This window comes from Numida meleagris, chromosome 10 (genome assembly GCF_002078875.1).
Source record: "Numida meleagris isolate 19003 breed g44 Domestic line chromosome 10, NumMel1.0, whole genome shotgun sequence".
Classification (NCBI taxonomy): domain Eukaryota; kingdom Metazoa; phylum Chordata; class Aves; order Galliformes; family Numididae; genus Numida; species Numida meleagris.
Genome location: NC_034418.1, coordinates 12,518,236 through 12,538,721, shown reverse-complemented (window position 1 = coordinate 12,538,721; position 20,486 = coordinate 12,518,236). Strand labels below are relative to the sequence as shown.

Sequence of the window (20,486 nt, the reverse complement as noted above, 5' to 3'; positions counted from 1 at the left end):
AAGAGCACATTTGCATGAAAAAGACCTACCATTATTTAACAACTGTTTTGTTTTTCTAAGAGGATCATTGTGCTTCCAAATCTCTAGCTAGATTTTGAGTTTGCCTGATAGTAGCCGTGTAGTCATCAATGGTCAAAGCAAAGCATTGTTTGTATTCAGCAGGTCAGATAAGCATTCTTTCCAAAATGAAGCCTTTTCTTCACTGTCCTTCTTTGCTATAATCTCACAGGTAGCATGACAGTTGTTGTCATGGTAACTATTTTTTATTGAATAAAACTGCAATAATCTCATAAAAACCTGTATAACTTCTTGACATGTAAATTATTACTGCCTCAAAGCCGAAGGAAGTTATTCTTATTTGTTTTTTTTACCATCACTGATTTTTTTTAAATATAAAACCAGAGTTTTAAGCTTTATTGTCCTATATTATTCTGCATGAGGCCATTTCTTAAACACAAAACCTATGAATTAGAATTTTCACTAGCCAAATAAACAGTTTACATATGGAATAGAATTCTGCATAATGCACTTCAGCACTTCTTAACATATGCAAAATACACACATAATATTATGACTGATATTTTAAATTGCATATCTTGGTGTGTATGCCGATATATATGCGCATTTGAAGCACAAACTATGTAAACATACATATATGCGGGTACATCGTATGAGTGTTTAAGGGCTCTTTTGAGGATTGTATGTTATTTCACTCCTACCTTCTAAACCAGTCCTTCAATTCATTTTTCTTATTATTAAGAGCTGTTTCATTTCAAAACTCTAAAAGCCCAACACATGCATCAGAACTCACAATGCAAGTCCTCTCCCAAAGATTCTGTGAGCTGAGTACCAGGAAAGGCTAATGAGACAGCTGAAGTGAGACAAAGAGATGACAAGAAGATGCATATTACACAGGGAAGCAATGCTGTCATCACACTGTGGTGCTGCTGCTTGACCTACCTGCTCTCAGATTGCCCATAGAGCTGCCAATACGTTGGCATGGAAGAGTTTTAAGGATTGCTCTGAAAGCAAATGACAGAACCCTTTTATGGGTTTTCAGGAGATCACCCCATACTTAGAGCAAATAAATAGAAAGGTATTTGCTTTTCAGGAGTTCAGTGGACACTTCGCAGTGGTGGAGACCTTAATGCAGGTGGAAGAGGGCACTCTGAGAGGTGGTAAGGAGTAGAGTTACAGGCTAGAATGGTCCACTGAAAAAAAAAAGGACAGAACATGCTTGTCATGCTAGAAAGAAAGGAAGCAAGGATCTGTTCTATTATATCTAAAGTAGAATCATGTACACAGCCACCCTTAGAGGGAGAAATGAGAAGGAAAATTTTGTGTACTTTACAGATGCAGTGGTGGTATGTGGGTGATGAGAACCATATAAATACATAGATAGATACAAGAATTCACTTAATCTTCTGCAAAGAGAAAAACAACAGCAAAATCTTCCCTACAATGAGATATTGTGCAAGGAGGAATAACTCCCCAAGGGAAATAACAGAATCCTCCTCACTCCTCACTGAAAGTTCACTTTATTGCGCAGGATGCTAGATAATGTGTTCTAAGGGAAAACCCTAGAAAGACAGGAAAATTAACTAATAGGGTAATTTGTCTTTCCTGGTTGTAATTTATTTGACTCTAAGTAGTGAAATACTGTGATGCTGTCATGATCTTGTTTATGATGATTAAGGAAAGGAAGGAGGAAAAGAGCATTATTCATACAGCTTGGTTTAGGCTCAAATGGACAAATTAGGCGTCTGGTTATACTCGGCTTCTGCTCTATCCAAGGGAGGGAGAAGAAATTTCTCTTTGTTCCTTGGTTGACCAGAAATAAACCAAAATTATACTACTCAGATAATACAAATGTATGTCTACTCTTTTATATGCATGTACTCAAAATAGATCATACCAGTCTATAATACCTCCCAGAACTTCATTCAAGTATGCTGGCACACCAACACGCAAGTGCAAATGTTGCAAGAGTTCTGTTTTCATTTACTTTATATTCCATATATACATACCTATGTATTATATTTGTACTTATTATATTATATTATATTATATTGTAAGTGTATTTATATACTAATATAGACATCATACATATTTTCTGAAATGAATTGCATTTGATATACTTAATATTCAATTAAAAATTAATCTAAAACATTCAAGTAACAAAGTATTGTTTGTTTGTTTTGAGATCTGAGAGCTCAGTACACTACAGACCTATGGGAAATGGTAGATACAGCCCAAAAGAAGAGAGAGTTTAAAACAGAAGTTAGAGTACTTCCACAGTCTTGATTAAAGAAGAGACCTGGAAGTAGACGGGATCAGCTCAGTCAGTAGCCAAAATAATCACTATGATAAACTATGAAATACCACACAAGAAAATGCAATAAACTGTTTCCACCAGGAAAACTTTTTCATGCGTGCGGGAAACTAAGTCAGGATTAGATTCTTAATCAAGAGAGGAATTGAAGTTGTTGGTTTCTTCTACATAGCTTAGAAAATTAATGAAATGTTTTAAAAATGTTAATGTGCAGCACGCGTGTAAGTCAAGATCTCTGAAAAACTGAATACCCTACAACATGTTAGAAAGAAACTTTTTAGATAGCTCATATACCATTTTAAGGACGTTTTATCATGTGAGGCAAATGGTGAAAAATATATTGCATGTAAATATGTAAGCGTAAAGGTATGAAAGGAGAAAAATGCCTTCTGTACATCCCACAGACAATGGAGCAAACTGGCAGCCTTCAGCACTTTGCAGCTGTATAATGAGGACTGAAGGAAGCATGACTGTGAAATCTAATAAGCTGCATACTTTACAATGTTTTTGTGCATAAATTAATTGTTTTGGGAACTCTGATGCTGCCTTTTTAACACTACCTTTTGGGAAATAAAAATGTTTTACACTGAAAATACATATTTAGATCTAACGATACAGATAATTCTTTGGCAATTATCCTTACTGATGTTACTTACTGCTTGGATTTACCTCATGTGAATCTAATAAGAAAGGACGCTGTATTTTCATTTTTAGGATTGACAGTTTGTTCTTGTTACGACTTATAAAATGGTGTCATTAGAGAGCCTGCAGGTATTCCTTTATAAATTCCCTTGAGTGACTGTAAGGATTAGAATACAGTTTGTAACACCACAAACAGTAGAAGTGTAAAATACGTTCTATATTCAACTTTAAGAGTTAGGTTTTCTTTTCAGTTATTTTTTATTCTCCCTTCAGATATCATCTTCACTATGGAATATTAATTGACATTTGCAAGAGATGTGGGAAACAGTTCTTCTTTTGTTCAGGACTTTTGGAAAGACTGCTTGTCTCTAATCAATTGACTATTTCATCAGCATTCAGCCTGTGTGAGGTCCCCAGGCGAAGACAGTAAAATTGGACAATCACTGTACACTTTATTTCCAAGCAGAAAAATTGTACCATAAGGCTTGTTGATTTCAATGGAAGTTTCAGGTTATGCTGAGGTTTATTATATAAAAAATATAAATAAATAAAAAAAGCAGTCCTGGCTGTTTACAGCAGAAATTCTTTCATTTATATCTTTCTGTTGTGGAAACAGCAAATGGCTGGTATAATCTTGCAGCTTTTTGATGATATGCTTGCTTTGTTTGATAGAGTGTAGCCTATAATGCCAGCAACGATAATCCAGGTTACAAAAGCAGAGTCTGAAATATTGGCTCCTCAGGCCATTGTGGAACAAGTACATGGCAGCAGAAACCATTTGGGCCCCAGGAAAAGGGTGCAGTTGAATCAGCTGCCCAGCAGTACTCTACTGGGCAATGCATGAGAAAGCCATATTGACATAAGATCCACAGGCAATTGCTTATCTGCATTCACGAAAAACATTAAGTACTGCAAGTTCAGCAACTAAACAAAGAAACAAGTACCAATTCAGGGGAGGGGTGACAGAAAAAAATGGACTCTAAATTAGATCTGAATCCTATTTTCCCAAATGTCAAGAGTGTCCGTCAAAGAGATGCCTAACACAGATCATCTGAATTAACAGTGCTAGAGGGGTATTGGTTTTCAGTGTTGTAGGGCTAAATCTTGTCTGTTAACAGAATGATGTAAGTTATACTAACGAAAGTTTCTATGAGAATACTACCACACCAAATATAATTTTCCGACAGAACTTTCTACCCTGTAGTTAGAACTTACTACTTTTCTGCAATTGAAAAACTAAGAGAACAAGTTCGAGCCCTTAGTTCTATGGCATTTAAAAGAGCCTCAGTCTGGCAGAAATCTGCACTGGTCTGCTTCCTCTCATCTGTCTGTTTTCCACTCAGGCATTGTCCACTGGCGAGCAAATGGGCTCATGTCCCAAGCATACCTGTCTGAAAATTGAAATGGCAAACTTTCAAAATCAACAAAATAAAAACCCTATTACCTCTATAAACATTCTTTTCTTAAAGATTTGGAATTTGGAGAAATTGCTGCAAAAATGCATTTAAAGTTGTAACCAAACAAGAATGAATCAGAAATCTGAGTCAAGGATTTATTTTAACATAGTCACAGAACAGAATTATGAGCATGGAGCTCATAATTGAAAGCAACCACAAGGATGGAATTTCAGATGCAGAATACCAAGAACAAACTGTGACTATGTGAAGACAAGAATCTTCTGAAGAACTGACTGTAGAACAGATTCTTGTAGATTACAGAGAACTGGAGAAAAATGTACCTAAGACTGCCAAAATTCTCTCTGCTCTGCCATCACATGATCGGTGTACAGCTATGTCTGTCATTCCTCATCCTGTGAAACCAGAGCACTACGGGAAGACATATTCCTCTACAGGGAACTCCAGAAGGAGCTATGACATTGACGTGATTCAAATGGCTTTTTCCCAGTGACTTGATGGAAAGATACAGGCAAGTTCTGTCAAAGAAACCAGTGCGCATTTATAGCTCCATTCTTTGCATTGGTAATTTAGGGCTTATTTCTAAATACAAGACTGTTTTCAGAACACGAATATTCAGGCACTTGCTGCCAGTGGGATTAAGGATTTTGAACAATCCTGTTGATTTTAGCAGCATTGTATGAAGTCAGTGAAAGAGCTTGGTGTGTTGAGGACTATATAGGTTGGTAAAACTAAAGGGTGAAATCCCTAAAGAGAAATATCATAGCCCCATATGTGGTGCTCAAGCTCATAATGGTAATTTAAAAACAATAAAAAGATAATGGCATATTAAATCAGACCTCGTGAGAAATGGAGAGTACAAAAACAAAAGTAAACACTTGGATATACATTTTTATAACCCTCAATAACCAGTCAAACAGGGGAGAAGACAGTCTTGGTACTGAGTATATCCTAACCAGTTTCCTAAGGCTTCTTATCACCTTGCTTTTGCAATTGTCTCAGTTACACAGAATGTACAGAAAATTTTAAACACATGCACGCTCCCTAAAGAAATCTCTAATGCAAAATGCTCTTCGGGAACATAGTTCGTGAAGTTGATTATGCACAAGAGGAACACGTAGAGGAACAAGACTACACGAGGATATACATTTTCCAACAGCTGTTAACATTGTTGCCATATTTTACAACATCTGCTGCTTTCTTCCTTAGCTTTTGCACTCCCTTTTGCATTTACCCTTTGGGCTAATTTGTAGTTGACCCCAGTAATACAGTCCTTTTACTCTACAATTTTGTGACAAACTATCATTGATTTAACAGTCATGCTCAGTGCCTTAAAAATCAATGAATACATAGGGGGAAAAAAACACAGTAAGAATGTGGTGGATCTTGATAACATTTCAGGTCAGATTTTTATCACAAGTTTCTGATTTACAAGTTATTTTATCACTATTCATACCAGACATTGCACGTTGATATCATATTCAGCAGATTCTGTCCTTTTGCAAGCATTTTGTAAAAGAAATAATATGTTTGGGAGAACAGGAAAGCAAAACTATGCTACGTACCTGTGCTTCTAACGTGCAAAGCAATCCAAAATAACTGTTCTGCTGTTGATAAAAAAATAAAAAATGATCGAATGATTTCTTCTGTGTGGAATGAATGATTTCTTCTAAGGGCAAACTTTGGTCCAAAGGAAAACATTGCTAAGTAGATGTGCACATTCCCAAACTGGAAATTGATATCCTCACTCAGCTGAAACTCTAAACTAATAAAGACATTCTCCCAAGGTGAAGAGTTTTCATGGAAGCACTTAAGGACAGAGATATTATTCCAGCTATTTCACTTTGTTAATATTTTCAAGTGTTAAAGATGCATTTCTAGAGCACTGGCACACAATGCCACTCTATGCATGCTATTACCTTTTTTTTCTGACTGACAGCAAAATTCTTAATATTTGGAAATTTTAAAAGTTTGCCTGTTTACCTTAATTCAGGCAACCAAGACATAATTCTCTCTGCTTATGGCTTTTGTTCTTTTTCCATCTGTGCCCTTTCTTATTTCACTAACACGTTTGTCACTCTACTTCTGTCTTCCCATCATTTAACATGACACCAGCTGTCTAAACATTCTTGTCTTCACCAAGAACAAAATCAAGAAATTTCACTTCTCATTCCTCTTTTCTCTTTTCCTCATTTCATTCTTAATTCCTGAGGAAAAAAAGATCCTGAAGCTATACTGTTGGGAGACAATATCAGCTTTTGCTCCCATTTTCACCTCTGCGGTATGTTTTCAGGGACTTCATGAATCCATGAGAGGACAACACAGAAACAGAACATATTGGTTTTTGTTGTTATTTGTTTTTTTCTTTTTTCTTTTCTTTAAATAGGCTACGGGACTAGTCCCACTTACCCTCATGAATCTTATCTTTTAAGATTGCTCAATTATTTGCATAATATGCAAATGTTACAGGATTCCTCCTCCTAGAAGCTTAGCTGAATCTGTTTCTAAAGGGTTTTTAACCATGTCTCATTCCCAGTGTGCCGTTTTATTTCTGAAAGTGATTAAACAAGATTTGTTGACAAATTATTTCCTATTTGTGAAACGCAATACTGTTACAATGAAGTGATTCCAGACATTCTGGTTTTTGGTCTTTAATTCCTTAAGAAAATTAATATCAGAATTAAAAGATTAAGATGTTCGGTTTCAACAGAGAACATATTCCCCAAATACATCATTAGCTTTCACAAGTAAATTCATAACTTCGGAGTTGGGATGTGGATTTAAAATGCTAGATTATTTAGGAATTATTTTTTTTTAAAAAAGGAACACAGGGAAGAAATAAGGGAATATTCAATTTTCTTCTCAAAATGTTTTCTGGAATGTGCTCCTCTTGCTCTTTAAAGAGTGAAATAAGTTATTTCAAAATAACTCTGAATACAGTGATGATACACACCATTCTGAATGTGTGTGGGTGTGTGTTCTGTGAAGACAGCTGAAAAGTGAGCATCATTCCTACTGGAGATAACACAGTGTGATGCTAATCGTCTTTGCACCAAGTAGTGGGAACCAGCCACGCAAATCCATTTATTTTGTCTTCGCAGGGAAGCAAGATTTTCCAGATATCACTGGAAATAAGAATGCTATTCATAAGACTATTCATAAGAAACAAGGATGCTGGATCATGGCCATATCAGTGTGACAACCTCATATGTGGGAATACAAACACACACATGCATATCACACTAGGAGATTTGTGCTATATCATGGTTTTCACATCCCTTTAGTATAGCATTCATGTTCTAGATATCCATGCAAGAATACCACTGACACACTCATCTCTTCTAGCAAGGAACATAAGACCAGTAGCTGCTACATCACAGAGAACGTACCTATTTGAAAAAGCGTATTTTGTTAGAATCTCAACATAATATTACAGAACAGTGAATTTTTTATTTGTTCATCTGTATTTTATGTATTTTTTTCCACAGAGGTCCAAAAATAAATTGGCTTGTACCGCATTCTCTTTACATAAATACTATATAGCACGTGATTTCCACTTCAATTTCAGAGAAGTCAGTACTGGTACAGCACTTCAAGGAAAAAAGAGGTTTAGCAGAACTTTGTTCTATCCCGAAAAAGAACAGTGCCTAGTAATGACTGTGTTGTAGAAATGTCAAGGCTGAAATTGGCAGTGGGTGGAGATCTCTTTAGGGGGAATTAAATAAGTGGATAATGGAGTGAAATACTCTTATTGTGCAAAAGAAAAAAAAATAAAAAAATTCCTTGAATTCTGAAAGGAGACAGATTACTCATAAGCAATTCTAAATTAATTTGAAGAGGACTAACAAAACATAAAGAAAGTTGAAATAATTTAGAGAGCACCATTTAGTACAGGTCTTGATATTTCTATCCGTGAGTTAAACGAAGAAGGCAGAAGAGAATATTAACAGCAAAACTGGTAAAGATGTAACCTTCTCATCTTCAAATTTCCAGCCTTGAAATTTGCTTCCATTGGAAATAAGAGCCAGGCCTGACTGCACAGATTTTACGGTCATTCCTGACTCCAGTAATGCACATATTCTCTGAGTTTTGAAGTGACGGTTCAGAATTTGTGGGTTTTTTTTTCCATGAACGAGCAAAAATGTAGAAATATTTTTTGTTTGTATTCACTGATGCAGCTTGAAAACATACACCTCAGGTAATATCCTATAAAGAACATAGAAGGATCAGAAATAAAAATGCAAAATTTGCATAGTTTCAGAAATAAAGGAAATTGTAAGAGATGAAGTAAAAGAGCAAGATTAAATCTGGGAAAATGTGATAGCAGAAGATTGTAGAGAAAATGGCTAATGCTTGGCCTTAACATTTAGCTAAGCATGTTAGCTTAGCGAATAGTGAACAGGGATGACTTTTGGAGGGTTTAAAGACAGGATTTATCTTGGCAGTTTCCCCCAACATGGCAGAAACCAAGAAAAATACAGTTCTTCACTGCACTTCATCTGAAACTATGTACATTCCCATTTGTGCATATTCCTATGGTGCCTGGAAAACTTGGTCCAAAACCAGTTTATTTTAACAACACAAAAAGAGGCAGAAATGTGTGACAGATGACCTCAGAGGTCTTACTCTTTACTTGCCATCTCTCGCATTAATGTTTTAACTTTTAATCTCTTGCTTTCATTGCACCATCTTTTAAAACATGTTAACAAATTCATTACATTTTTATTCATCTGATCTTGTGTTCAGTTTCCTGTCAATGTTTTTTTTTTTTCCCCTCACCCTCTTCATAGTGAATATTCCTTGGAGAAGGTCTTGTCTTTGCTCGGGATTATAAAATATTGCTCATACATGCAGATATAAATTATTTTTATTGTAGCCTTTGTGCTCAGAAACCACCTTTCTGTGTCTGCATTTATTTTGTTTTCTTTTCTTCCTAAAATACCAAACAAATCATTTCCATGAAGGATTAACGGTCTTCTTCAACTTTCCTCATTCCTTCACCTACCCTGTCTTTTTTTTTTTCTTCCTTCCCTTTTCTTTCTCTCTCTCTCTCTTTTTTTTTTTTTTAATACAATTAAGCCATTTTCTTGCCTAGGACTTGGCAAAAATATCTTCTGAAAGCAGGTCCACATTATGTTTGTGTTGCTGTATAATTAAAAGTGACTTCAGAAATTAATACTGTGTTTTGGTAAAAGAACTGACATGCAAGCTTGTAAATCCACGTATCAGTTTCGGCACAAGTAATTTAATACAACCAGGATATGAAAATTTGGAGGAGAAATGTTGGTAAAAATAGGAAACCTCCACTACCAGTCTAATCAGCACACCACGATTTCATTTGAAAATGACCTGGTACAACTCACTGTACCACACATGAGAAAGAGGATAATTCTGACTCCCCATATTGCTCCTCTTATTAACCACAGTAAGATCGAGAGGTGTTTTCAAAATTTTGATTGGTTGCCAGTTCGATTTCCAAAGTGACTTGGCAGTCTTTCAATTAATGTGCTTTCACAGATGTATCGAAATGGCTGAAAAGCATATTATCCTCAACCAAATATTAAAAAACGTTAGTATTTACAGTCAGATTTCCATGTCTTCACTTACAGTGAATTATTATATTACCCTGAAATTGACTCTTCTGGTTGATGGATTTACTTCCCTTTTACTTTTGTGATGGCTAAAGGTAATTTGCACTGGATATTTGTATGTATCAGCACGGACTGAGAACCTGAGTAAACAAATATGTACGAAGGAGTAACTATGCAAAAAAAAAAAAAAAGAAACTAATATATTCATCCATCAGGAAATAGATCCACACTAATCTGACAACGTGAATAAATATAAGTAAAATGTACTAAGAAGATTATTTCCTACTCCTTTTTCCCTCCCCACAATGTCTTCACAGACTTAATTTCCCTTTTCTTCAACTTTTTCCCTAGCTGTTGTTATTTTTCCCTTCCATCTTCCCAGCAAATCATATAGCTAACTGGTTAAGTCCACTCTAGAGTCTAACCATCAATTCCCAGACACAGCATCTTTCAACTCAATGTTTTACAATGATTGCAATTCCACTTACAGGAAAATAAATAAGTATGTACCAACATACTGCAAGTTCTACATCTGTGCACGAAAATACACAAACAGATAATTAAACATCAACAAAATATCAATTGGATTAAAATGTCATGTTGGAACAAATCTTGATAAATCAATCTCAATAACAATAACCACAACATCATAAGGGGGATATAAATTTAGACCATTAAAGTGCTGTTGGACAAAGACACATTAATACATCTGTTAGTCATTTTTCTTACTAATAAGGGATTCTCCTATTGTGCTACAGATGAAAGCTTTGGCCAAGAAGAGGTCTGAAAACATGCAAATTAATGCTATCAACATAATAAATATCTTATACATCAAAAACTCAATGATATACTGGCATATTTTAAATTGCGAGTAATCAAAATTGGTTGATGTTTAGACATACATACCAACAACAGACATCTCTGGAACTGTGGCATGATAAGGACCATCAACAAACTCAGGGGCATTGTCATTGATGTCTTGAACTTTTATAATGAATTCTGAAGGAGGCTCCAGAGGTTTGTTTGTGTCCCTGTCGACTGCTTGAGCTGTTAGAGTGTACTCAGCTTTTTCCTCGCGGTCAAGCCTTTTCATTGCATGAATATCTCCAGTCTTGTCATTGATCACAAAGATCGTTCCAGCACCATCTCCTGACAGGATATACTTGATTTTGCTGCTACCAGGATCCAAGTCTGTATGTAACTAAAAGGAAAAATAAGCATTTTAGAGATAGAAATTACATCAAGTTTTTTTTTCTTTTTAATTTTTTTTTTGCATTGATCTAACCATACATTTTCTCAAGGTGTTCTTTTGTACTTTAATCTTAGTTCCAGTGATCCATATCTCAGCTTGAGTATACACAGAGAGTAGGGATTTTGTATGCATACTAATCAAAAGTGAATGCAATCATAGGCATAATTAGACTTTCTATTTAAAAAGCTGCTGTTATATATATTTTAAATCCCTGTTCTAAAATTTAAATGTCTTCAAAACTCCTATCAGCCAAAATGAACAAAATGTCCTTAACCTATTAGATCAAAGAGTGAATGAAGGATTAACAATAATTTGTATTTTAATCTAGTTGCTTACTTTAAGGTATTGCTTTCATCTTGTTTTCAAGTGACTTAGAGTGGATGAACACTGGCATCTATGCAAATGTTTTAATGGACAGCATTCCAGAATTTTAGAACGGTATCACAAGTCAGCTGTTAGCTAAACTTAAAAGGTTCTATCATTTCTTCCGAAATACTTCTAAAGCAAGTTTCCAGAAATATGAGAAAAACCCATATATACCATCTTCCTATTTCCCTCAATGCCCCCATTAGAAGAAATAACACCATTATTTGGCTTTTCAAAAAACAAGGTAGGATTATAACAACCTGAAACAGTATAAGAAAAGCAGGTATTTTTCTTTGACTTTTTTTTTTTTTTAAAGTTAAAAACCTGAAGTGAGGAACACTAGAGAAAAGACTGCCATCGATTTTTTTGTAGCTTCAAAGCCAAGGCCTAAATATCTGATTATCTCCAATAATTTTTAATTTGCAAGGGCAAGTGCACTAAATGGTAGACCAAATGGTTTTCATGTAAATACATTAAAAAAATAGGATAACCATTTAAATAGACAATAATAATGTTTTAAGTACCATTTAAATCTAACACACCAAACATGAATAATAAGAACAAGTGAATAATACAGCATTACAAATGTACTTTGTTTTATTATTATTTCTCTCTACCTGACAAAAACTATTCTGAAATAAATACATACAACCTGTTTAGGATGGTTGCAACATGACTTGGAACTAGACTTGTTCCTGTTTGCCTTTTTTTGAGCAGATAGCTCAACAGAAGTTGTTGCTGGCTATGTATTTTACTGTTCAATGGAAAGCACTGGTTGCTATGACCTGGTAGTGTTGTCATTTGGTATAAGAACTAGCAGAGAGATTGGTGTGAAAACAAGACTTGTAGACTAGGCTACATCCAAGCAACAAGCAGATTCTATGTCATACCACAAGTAGGCTCTGCAAATAGTTTCTCATATGCACTCACATCTGAAAACTGGCTGTTTAGCATCAAGAGCTTAGAAAACTCATTAACAGCACATTCCAAAAAGAAATCTCAGATTGTTGCAATGGACACAACAGAGTAGGGCAGATAAGTCTGATTTTCCAGCTGACCTGATATATACATACAAGGTCCTGGACCATTGGTGTACTGCTCTGCAATAACAGTAGATCTCCCTTTCTAAAAGTCTAGCTTCATCTTTGATTTGCTGAGCAACACATTGTTACCACATCAGCTTTCCCAAATGTTTTTTCAAGCAGTTTAAATGCCTGTGAGTATGAATGACTCAGTCCAGTTCACTCTTCCTACCCACTCCACCTGAATGTACACATGGATGTTATGTGACAGCTGAGTCTTCTGTTTTTGTTTTTCTCTTACTGTAGTTGCAATCAACTTTTACTTGAGAAAAATCAACACAATCAAAGTTATATTAACTGAAGTTAACAGTACTCTCCTGCAGATTGGTACCGCAGTTCTGTCTGCTAAGTAAGACATACTTATAAAAAAAGTCTTAAGGATTATTGTCCTTATGTGATGGATTACACTCAATCTAGGTAACATAACGATTTATTTCCAGGGTTCTGGAACCTGTCAAGATCAATCCAGAATCTGTTTGTGTTTTAAACAGATTGTTTATAGTTTAAGCATCTGTTTGATCCCTGAATAAAATCTTCATGTTATTAACATTACATACAAGGGTTTTGGCAGAATATTCTTAGCTGAATTACAGTGATGTCATGTCACAACATTATCGGGGCACACACGGCTCAGTAAAGCAACTGGGAACACCTCCAGATTACCCAAGTACATAAAGTGTTAAAGTGAAAAATTGTATTCTGAGTTTCTAAGGCAGCACTGGCTGGATAAAATAGATATTCCACATCAATATTTGAGAATGCACAAAGATCCTGCAATTTACTATCTGCTAGTAAGTAGGAGAGGCTGTCAGTATAATCTCCAGTGTAAGTTTTACCCATATTATCTAACAGAAGTTACGGTTCATAAACCAGTTCTGGGATAAATGAATGTAAAGCAATAAAACCTTTGCAGAGCTAGCAAGATACTAGTCCTTAAAATGAAAAACAAAGTATATGATTAGTATTAACTGCTTCTTCTAGTAAGTTGAAGTCCTTTCAATCAAAAGAAAGAAATATAGATTGCTATTTGAAACACGACGAAATGAAGAGCCAAACATTAAACAAAAAGTGGAAGTGCTAGAAACATTTTGTAATGTTAAAGTTGAAACTGAGTCTGATCAGAGGAAAATCAGTTTTTTACCCAAAGATTAACGGTAGCAAAAAAAGTTTCAGTTCTGTAATAAAAAACATGGCAGTTACTGAAATCATATGTACTTATGGTGAGTATCTGGGCTGATATATTAAAGGATCTTTTCTAGGTTTTGAAATTCTTACACCTTACTAACAAAATATTCTAATAAATGACCTCTAGAAAAGCCATATTTTCAAAAACATTGCATTATTTAGATTTAAGATTAAAACATTATTTGCTTTGTCCAAAGTTAGAATTTCACTTCAATTCTGTGATTTAAGCCAAAAAACATGATATATTTTAACATTTCCAGTCTTCTACCCATTGGGAATGATAATTTACAGGCATTGTCAAGCTTCAGCAAGCTGCGTTCATGCAAAGGTTAAAGATCATTAAACACATAATTATATGAGGTTAAGGTGAATGATACAGAGACATAATGAATATGATAAATGAATATCAATTTCTGTAGAAAAAGCCTCACAAATGTGGTAAATGTGAAACTGCTTTTCCACTTTCTAGCTTTATTTGTTGTTGCCTGTGCTTGAAAGTTGACCTCCTGGTTTCCAGAGTAATTAACAAGAATTTCTAGTTAAAATAAAAGGAGAAATCTATAGCTAGACCCTATGTTCCACTACTCACTAGTATCCCAAAATGACAACTATGTTCAGTGAAAAACTTCAATATGTTCAGAGGGAGTCAAATTCAATTCCTTCATGTGAAATTCCATTAACTAGACTTCAAAGGAGGTGGTATCTTCTTCCTCTCTTTCTGCCCTGGCTGCGGGACGATAAAAATCAAACATCTTTCCCTTAAAGTAGCAGATGCAACCCCATCACCCAAATTGTGCACTGATTTGCGGCAACAGGAGGTTTTCAACCTTCTCCTAGTGTTAATGGTTATGCAGATGCACTGTATTAATACCCAACTAATGGCTACCACGTAGCCTCAGCACATGCTTTCTCCTAAAATATGAACTTCACTCAGAACGAACCCTATAGACACCACAATTTCTAATCACTATTAATTCCTTTGTTATCCTGTGTTATGACACAAATAATGAAGTCAGCATTAATGGTAACAGTACACCCAGTGCACTACCACAAAACTAACATTATTTTCACTAACACTGAATGTGTATCTAGAAGTATTGCCAACACATTATTCAAATGCATAATCTATCTTTATAGTCTCTCATGTACATATATTAAAAACATGCATATTCACAATCAGCGCAAGACAGCAGCAGAGATGAAACTTAGAGAACCTTTATATTCTTTAGACTACTCTTCAACAAAACAAAAACACAAAAACACATTCAGAATATTATCGATATTAAATCCTCTTTTTCTGCAGGTAATCATTACATTTTCAACCACAGTTTCTTAAGACAGACTTTGTTGTCGGCACACAGCCAAGGACTTAATATGTGGACTAAAACTACAGAAGCTTCAAGCAAGGTTCATGAAGATCTTTCACAGTTCTGGGCACACAGTGAGATCTGAGTCCCTTCTGCAGATGGGAACTGTCTCACCTGCTCTTCGTCAGCTACCTGGCAAATCAACAGTAGTCAAAACAACAGCTCGCTCAGCACAATGAATGTCATGTTCATGCCATGTGCTCACCATCAGGAAAGTACACAACACGCTTGGGTCTGGTCCATATCCAGAATGAGCAGAAAGTGATCGACTAGCCTTTGTGGTAGGATTAGGCATTTGGAGAAGTGATGTATAGCTTGGTACAGACTAGCACGTACGGAGATGCATCACCAAGGGAGAGATTTGTAACCCCAGTTTTCTCATATTAATGAGAAAGTACAAATATGTCAAAAATTCACAAGAGGAGGAGAAATCTACATGCTATAAAAATGCTCCTGGATGTTTTTAACTAAGAAAAGAAAAGGCAGCATTATGTAGTCAAGTTTTTACTTGAGTTTGTTAGAAAGTAATTAATTTATCCTCATATAATTACAAGGGAATTATCTCTTCCTTGTTTCAAGAGAAAAGACATAATCTGTCCATAAAACTTCATTTTAGAATTTGCACCATTTTTCCTGTTCCTAACTCTGGAAATTTTTTTTAAGGGTATAATTAGAGAATCACTGATTTTCACCAGATGTTACATGGATATGCTTGCAACACACCTGCACTATCCTAATGTTATCTCTCTGTTCCTTGCAATAAAATTCCTCATTTCTGAAGTAGGCCTCATTTAAGTTAGAGACACACTTTCTAGCTTTTATGACTCTTATCCAAAACCACTGAGTTATAAGCAGCTCTACCTCATTCTGTAAGAGTATGGAACTATTTTAGTGGATTTTACCATCATTTATAAATATTAAAGTTTTCAACAACTGTAATGCACTTTACAAATTATGTACTTCTTTCTGCATGTGACTGTTCAGTCATTTTTCTAAAAATGTGAACATCATTAGGTGTTCCAGAAGGTTTTTGTGTGTTGTTGACAAGTTCTGACTCATAACAGACAATCGGCACATTCACTGATGATTGATTTAAAAAAAAAAATCAATCATAATTAAACTATTCTAGATACCGTCAATTCATTTGCATAAAATGCAGAAATAATAAATTGAATGTGATGTGAACTTAATAGAATCTTCCATTTTCTCTATGGATGGGCTGGTCCCATCTTTAGTAATGGGAATTATAGCTGCACAATGGGGAAGAGAAAACCAAAATATTCTGCATTATTTTTCAGAGTAATGACAAATTGGGGCACAGGCTTGATGTACCTGACATAATGTCAGTACTTGGAACACTTTCAGAAAGGAGACAGACATGTCCAGAGATTATAAAGGTTTCATTTAGGATATGAGAATCATGTAACTTGAAGCCTCTAGAGTAACTGTCAAAATACATTGCTGCTCACACATCTCAGCTGCAGTTTCAAAACCGTATTCAAAGAGAATTAAAGCAATAATATAGCTAACACTTTCATTTAAGAGTGAAATAACTGCTTTTGTCTGCCTCAGTTTCCTTCTGTGTCATCTGAGAATTTTTGATTCCACATGGCTTCTTTTACGTTTTGGTTTATTCTTTGTTACTGTTTTTTTATTCTACTGGATTTGTTAATTTTGTCTATGTTTATATTCATACTGCAACTGTGCACAAACTGCTTTTTACTGCTTACCTTTCAGTATTATCTTATAATACACTAGAGTGAACTACTGTTTAAAAACAAGACAAAACTGGGGTCTAAGAATGTATTTGTTCTAGATCAGTGACTATGACCAACTGATTAAAGAAAATTGTTGAGGAATCTGATTGAATCTTCATCCTAGACTTTCCTGGTTAGAGCACCACTGATCCTTTCCATATATTCATCACGTATGATCTTCTTCATCAGGCTGAAGTCATAATTTTTAATATATATTTTCACTCAACATCTTGGTAGGAAAAGATAGTTACCTTTGCTTTTACAAAAGACAGAAACAGAGGAAGAAACACATCCACCTTCCGTCTCACAAAAAATCATATTAGGAAAAAAACAGAGACCATAGAACTGCCCAAGCCATTCCTAAAGAGCTCTACATATTTATCTCCACTTAACCACAGTACTAATTTTTAATTAAAATAGTTATGTAGTAGTGGTGCTGTTTAACAGAAGAATCCTGCCAGGGAAACTCCCTAAGAAGAAGGAAACTGTGCCCTCAGACACACAGTCTTCCCCAGTCAAATATTTTTCTTCAGTGGTTGTGATGGCAACAAAGACAAGATAATCTGTTTCTACTCTTTGCTATCTTCATTCCAGTGCATGGTCTCAGATTGATTTTTCTGTATTTATTAGATACCTTGTTTCTTCTGAATCCTTATGTTAAGCCAGATGATAACTAAGGCTTTCTCTTTCCTTTGCTCTGGCCTTGGTCCTTTCCATTTGGGGATACCATCTGTCTCCCCTTCTGTCCTGAGAACACAGCCACCATGTATGACCTGTGTCCCACTACAGCTTGGATTGTTGCCTTTCCTTGCTGCTTTCTGCAGCAATTTAATGCCCAAGTGTCCCATGTCAAGTGGCCTCAGATGCTTGGCACCTTTTTGTATTTGGCTTGCTGCCTAGAGTTCATGTAACTATTTCTGAACCTGTTCAGAAGGCTGCTGTTCCTTTCTTGTGTTCTCTAGCAGACACCCTCCAGTAAACAGGTCTTGATATTTTAGCCCAGCTGCTTCTGATAGATGGAAGCATATAATGATACTATGTCACTTCATCAAATAGGAAAATTGCGTGCAGTTTTAGTCATGTAAAACATTTTCTCTTCTGTGTCCTTATGGGGAAAAATATTATCTCTCTGTTTTCTCCTACTCTTGGGGGTCAAACACTTTTATTAACAATTCCAGTACTTCAGGCATTATAATTAACAGTGCCTCCTACACTTGACACTCTTTTCCCACCTCAATGACATAGCAGTAAAACCATTTACTCCCTTTCCCAGCTTGCCAGTCCTGAACTGTAGTTCTTACAAGTCCTGCTGTAGTTTCTGCTACCTCTAAGATGGTGTGAGGTCTTCAGACAAGACTTCAGAAGGCTGTTCCATTTTGGTTGCTAATTCCTATTGCCAGCACACCCTGTCTTGGTTCTCTTTTCTCCATAAAGACAAAAGATGGGGAACGCTGTAAAAATAACGATCTGTGGGAATATCCCATTCAATGTGATAGCCAAAGGTTGGGCAGTTCCTATATACCAAGTCCTTCTCTTTTGTTCCTTTAATCATCATCCTCTTATTCACACTGTTCTAAGCTTTTCTTCTGCGTTGTTTGAGATGTATTTTTCCTTTCCTCTTTAAAAGCTTATTATAACTTGCGAGGCTTCATTCTCAGGCAGAGTACTTTACACTTGAGCACTAAGACCTCTTTGTGTTTTTCAAATGATTTTCTCAAGTGAATATTAGAATGATATCTTATAATACATACTCTTAGGATTGCAGAAGACAAATAAAAAAGTTAATCACTACATACCCGCAGCAGTAATTTGAAGCGTGCTTACCAAATCCATCGCACTAGACAAGCTCTATCCTAGATCAGTGAAAGCAGAACAAACTACAATAGGACAGTTTGGTCAAAGGTGAATGAATATTTCTATTTATTTGTGCATATTTAAGTTCTCATGACATTATAATCTTTCAGGACTCTGCTTTCAGCTGCCTTGACCACACTGGCTTTTGAACATGCTTTATACACAATGATTAGCAGGATCCCAGCAATAATATGTTTAACCTGTCCTCCTTTTTAATGCAAAAAATTCAAATTCATGCAGAATACATTATGTTATTTAATAACATTATAAAAAAAACTGGAAAGCATTAAAATATCATTCTGAAGGTTATTTTTCAAACTTAAGAAGACTGCTTAGAGTCTGAACATAAGGAAGTAAGTACTCTGTCTAAAACCACATGATGTGTAATGCTGGCAGTGCAAATAGAAAGCTCTTTTCTAGCAATTGGCTGTCAAACATCCACAGAGCAGAAATATAAACATAGCTATGCAGCCAGCTTTGAGCTAAAATTGAAAACTGTTGAGAAGGTAACAGAGTGAAATGATGAGAACTGAAAAATTAAATTGTGAGTAGTTACATATTGATTCTTATAAATTATCTGCTTCTGCATGATAATGTAACTTACCTTTTCAGGGCACTTACACTAACCTGTCAGCTGTGGATCCAGGTAAAGAATTAGCTTTTTCTCACAAAAATAAATAAATAAATAAATAAATTCAAGTTATTTGGAATGTGAAAATAAACTTTGCTAAGAAATGCTACAAAGCAAGTTTCTTAAAAGATGTCAAACCAAATGATAGTACTTCCAAGATGCTGTTTCTAGTTACATACTATCATCACAGAATTGTTTGAAATAATTAATAGATATAACACGAGGATAATTTGATTATTTTTCCACATTCTCTCACAGTTAGATGTTCATTAGAGATAACTCATGCAGAATTATGTGTTATTCAGAAGAATTTGTTTGAAAGCAGTTACCATGATTTCATGCATTTTCACAAAAAATTGTCACATCACTTGTGTTGTCTCCAAAGTTTCCTAATGTAATTTCTCCTGCATTTCCACCAAGTCACGCATTCTTGTGAATATCTTACAAACTGACTTATTAACGTTATCTGTTTCATGCAAACAATTTGCAACACCATTAAATTTGAAATATGCTGTAAACCAATAGAGACAGATCACAGCTTCTGCCTATGTTAATGTTTTTTGGGAAGAATTGACAGAAGAGAGGAAAACAGAAAACATTCCACTCAATATGCAGAAATAATCAACTGCAGTCATTGCAGCAGGGTTTTATATTTTGTAATATATCTGATTCCCTAGCAACTTTCACTGAGTCCTGCAGTCCCTTTCTCAGTACATGTGAAGACTTAAGTATCAGTAACATTTATCACTTTTTTTTTTTTGGCACATCAGATAACCTGACCTGTTTCCAAAGAGTAAAAAATAGAAGTACTAGGATTATAAGTGTGGGCAGCTTTTGGAATATTCATGTCATTTAGAGCAAACATCTAACCTGCCTGTAATACAAAATATTCAAAATCTGGGATCCTATGAATTATCAAAAAAGAAATGCTGGCTCATGATGATTTCAGACAAATTGTATACAAACCAATATCACAAAAGCTTTACACGTGTAACATATGTCAATCTCAAAA

At 35.2% G+C, this 20,486-nt stretch overlaps 1 protein-coding gene across 4 annotated transcripts in view; it reads right to left on the bottom strand.

The window, feature by feature from the left end:
* CDH8 (cadherin 8) overlaps window positions 1–20,486 on the bottom strand; it is a 334,384-nt gene that overhangs the window by 78,316 nt on the left and 235,582 nt on the right. For all 4 annotated transcript variants that reach the window (XM_021408725.1, XM_021408727.1, XM_021408728.1 and 1 more), the window contains one exon: window positions 10,887–11,181. In XM_021408725.1, coding sequence (XP_021264400.1) covers window positions 10,887–11,181 — 295 coding nt within the window. The remainder of the gene's footprint in view (window positions 1–10,886; window positions 11,182–20,486) is intronic.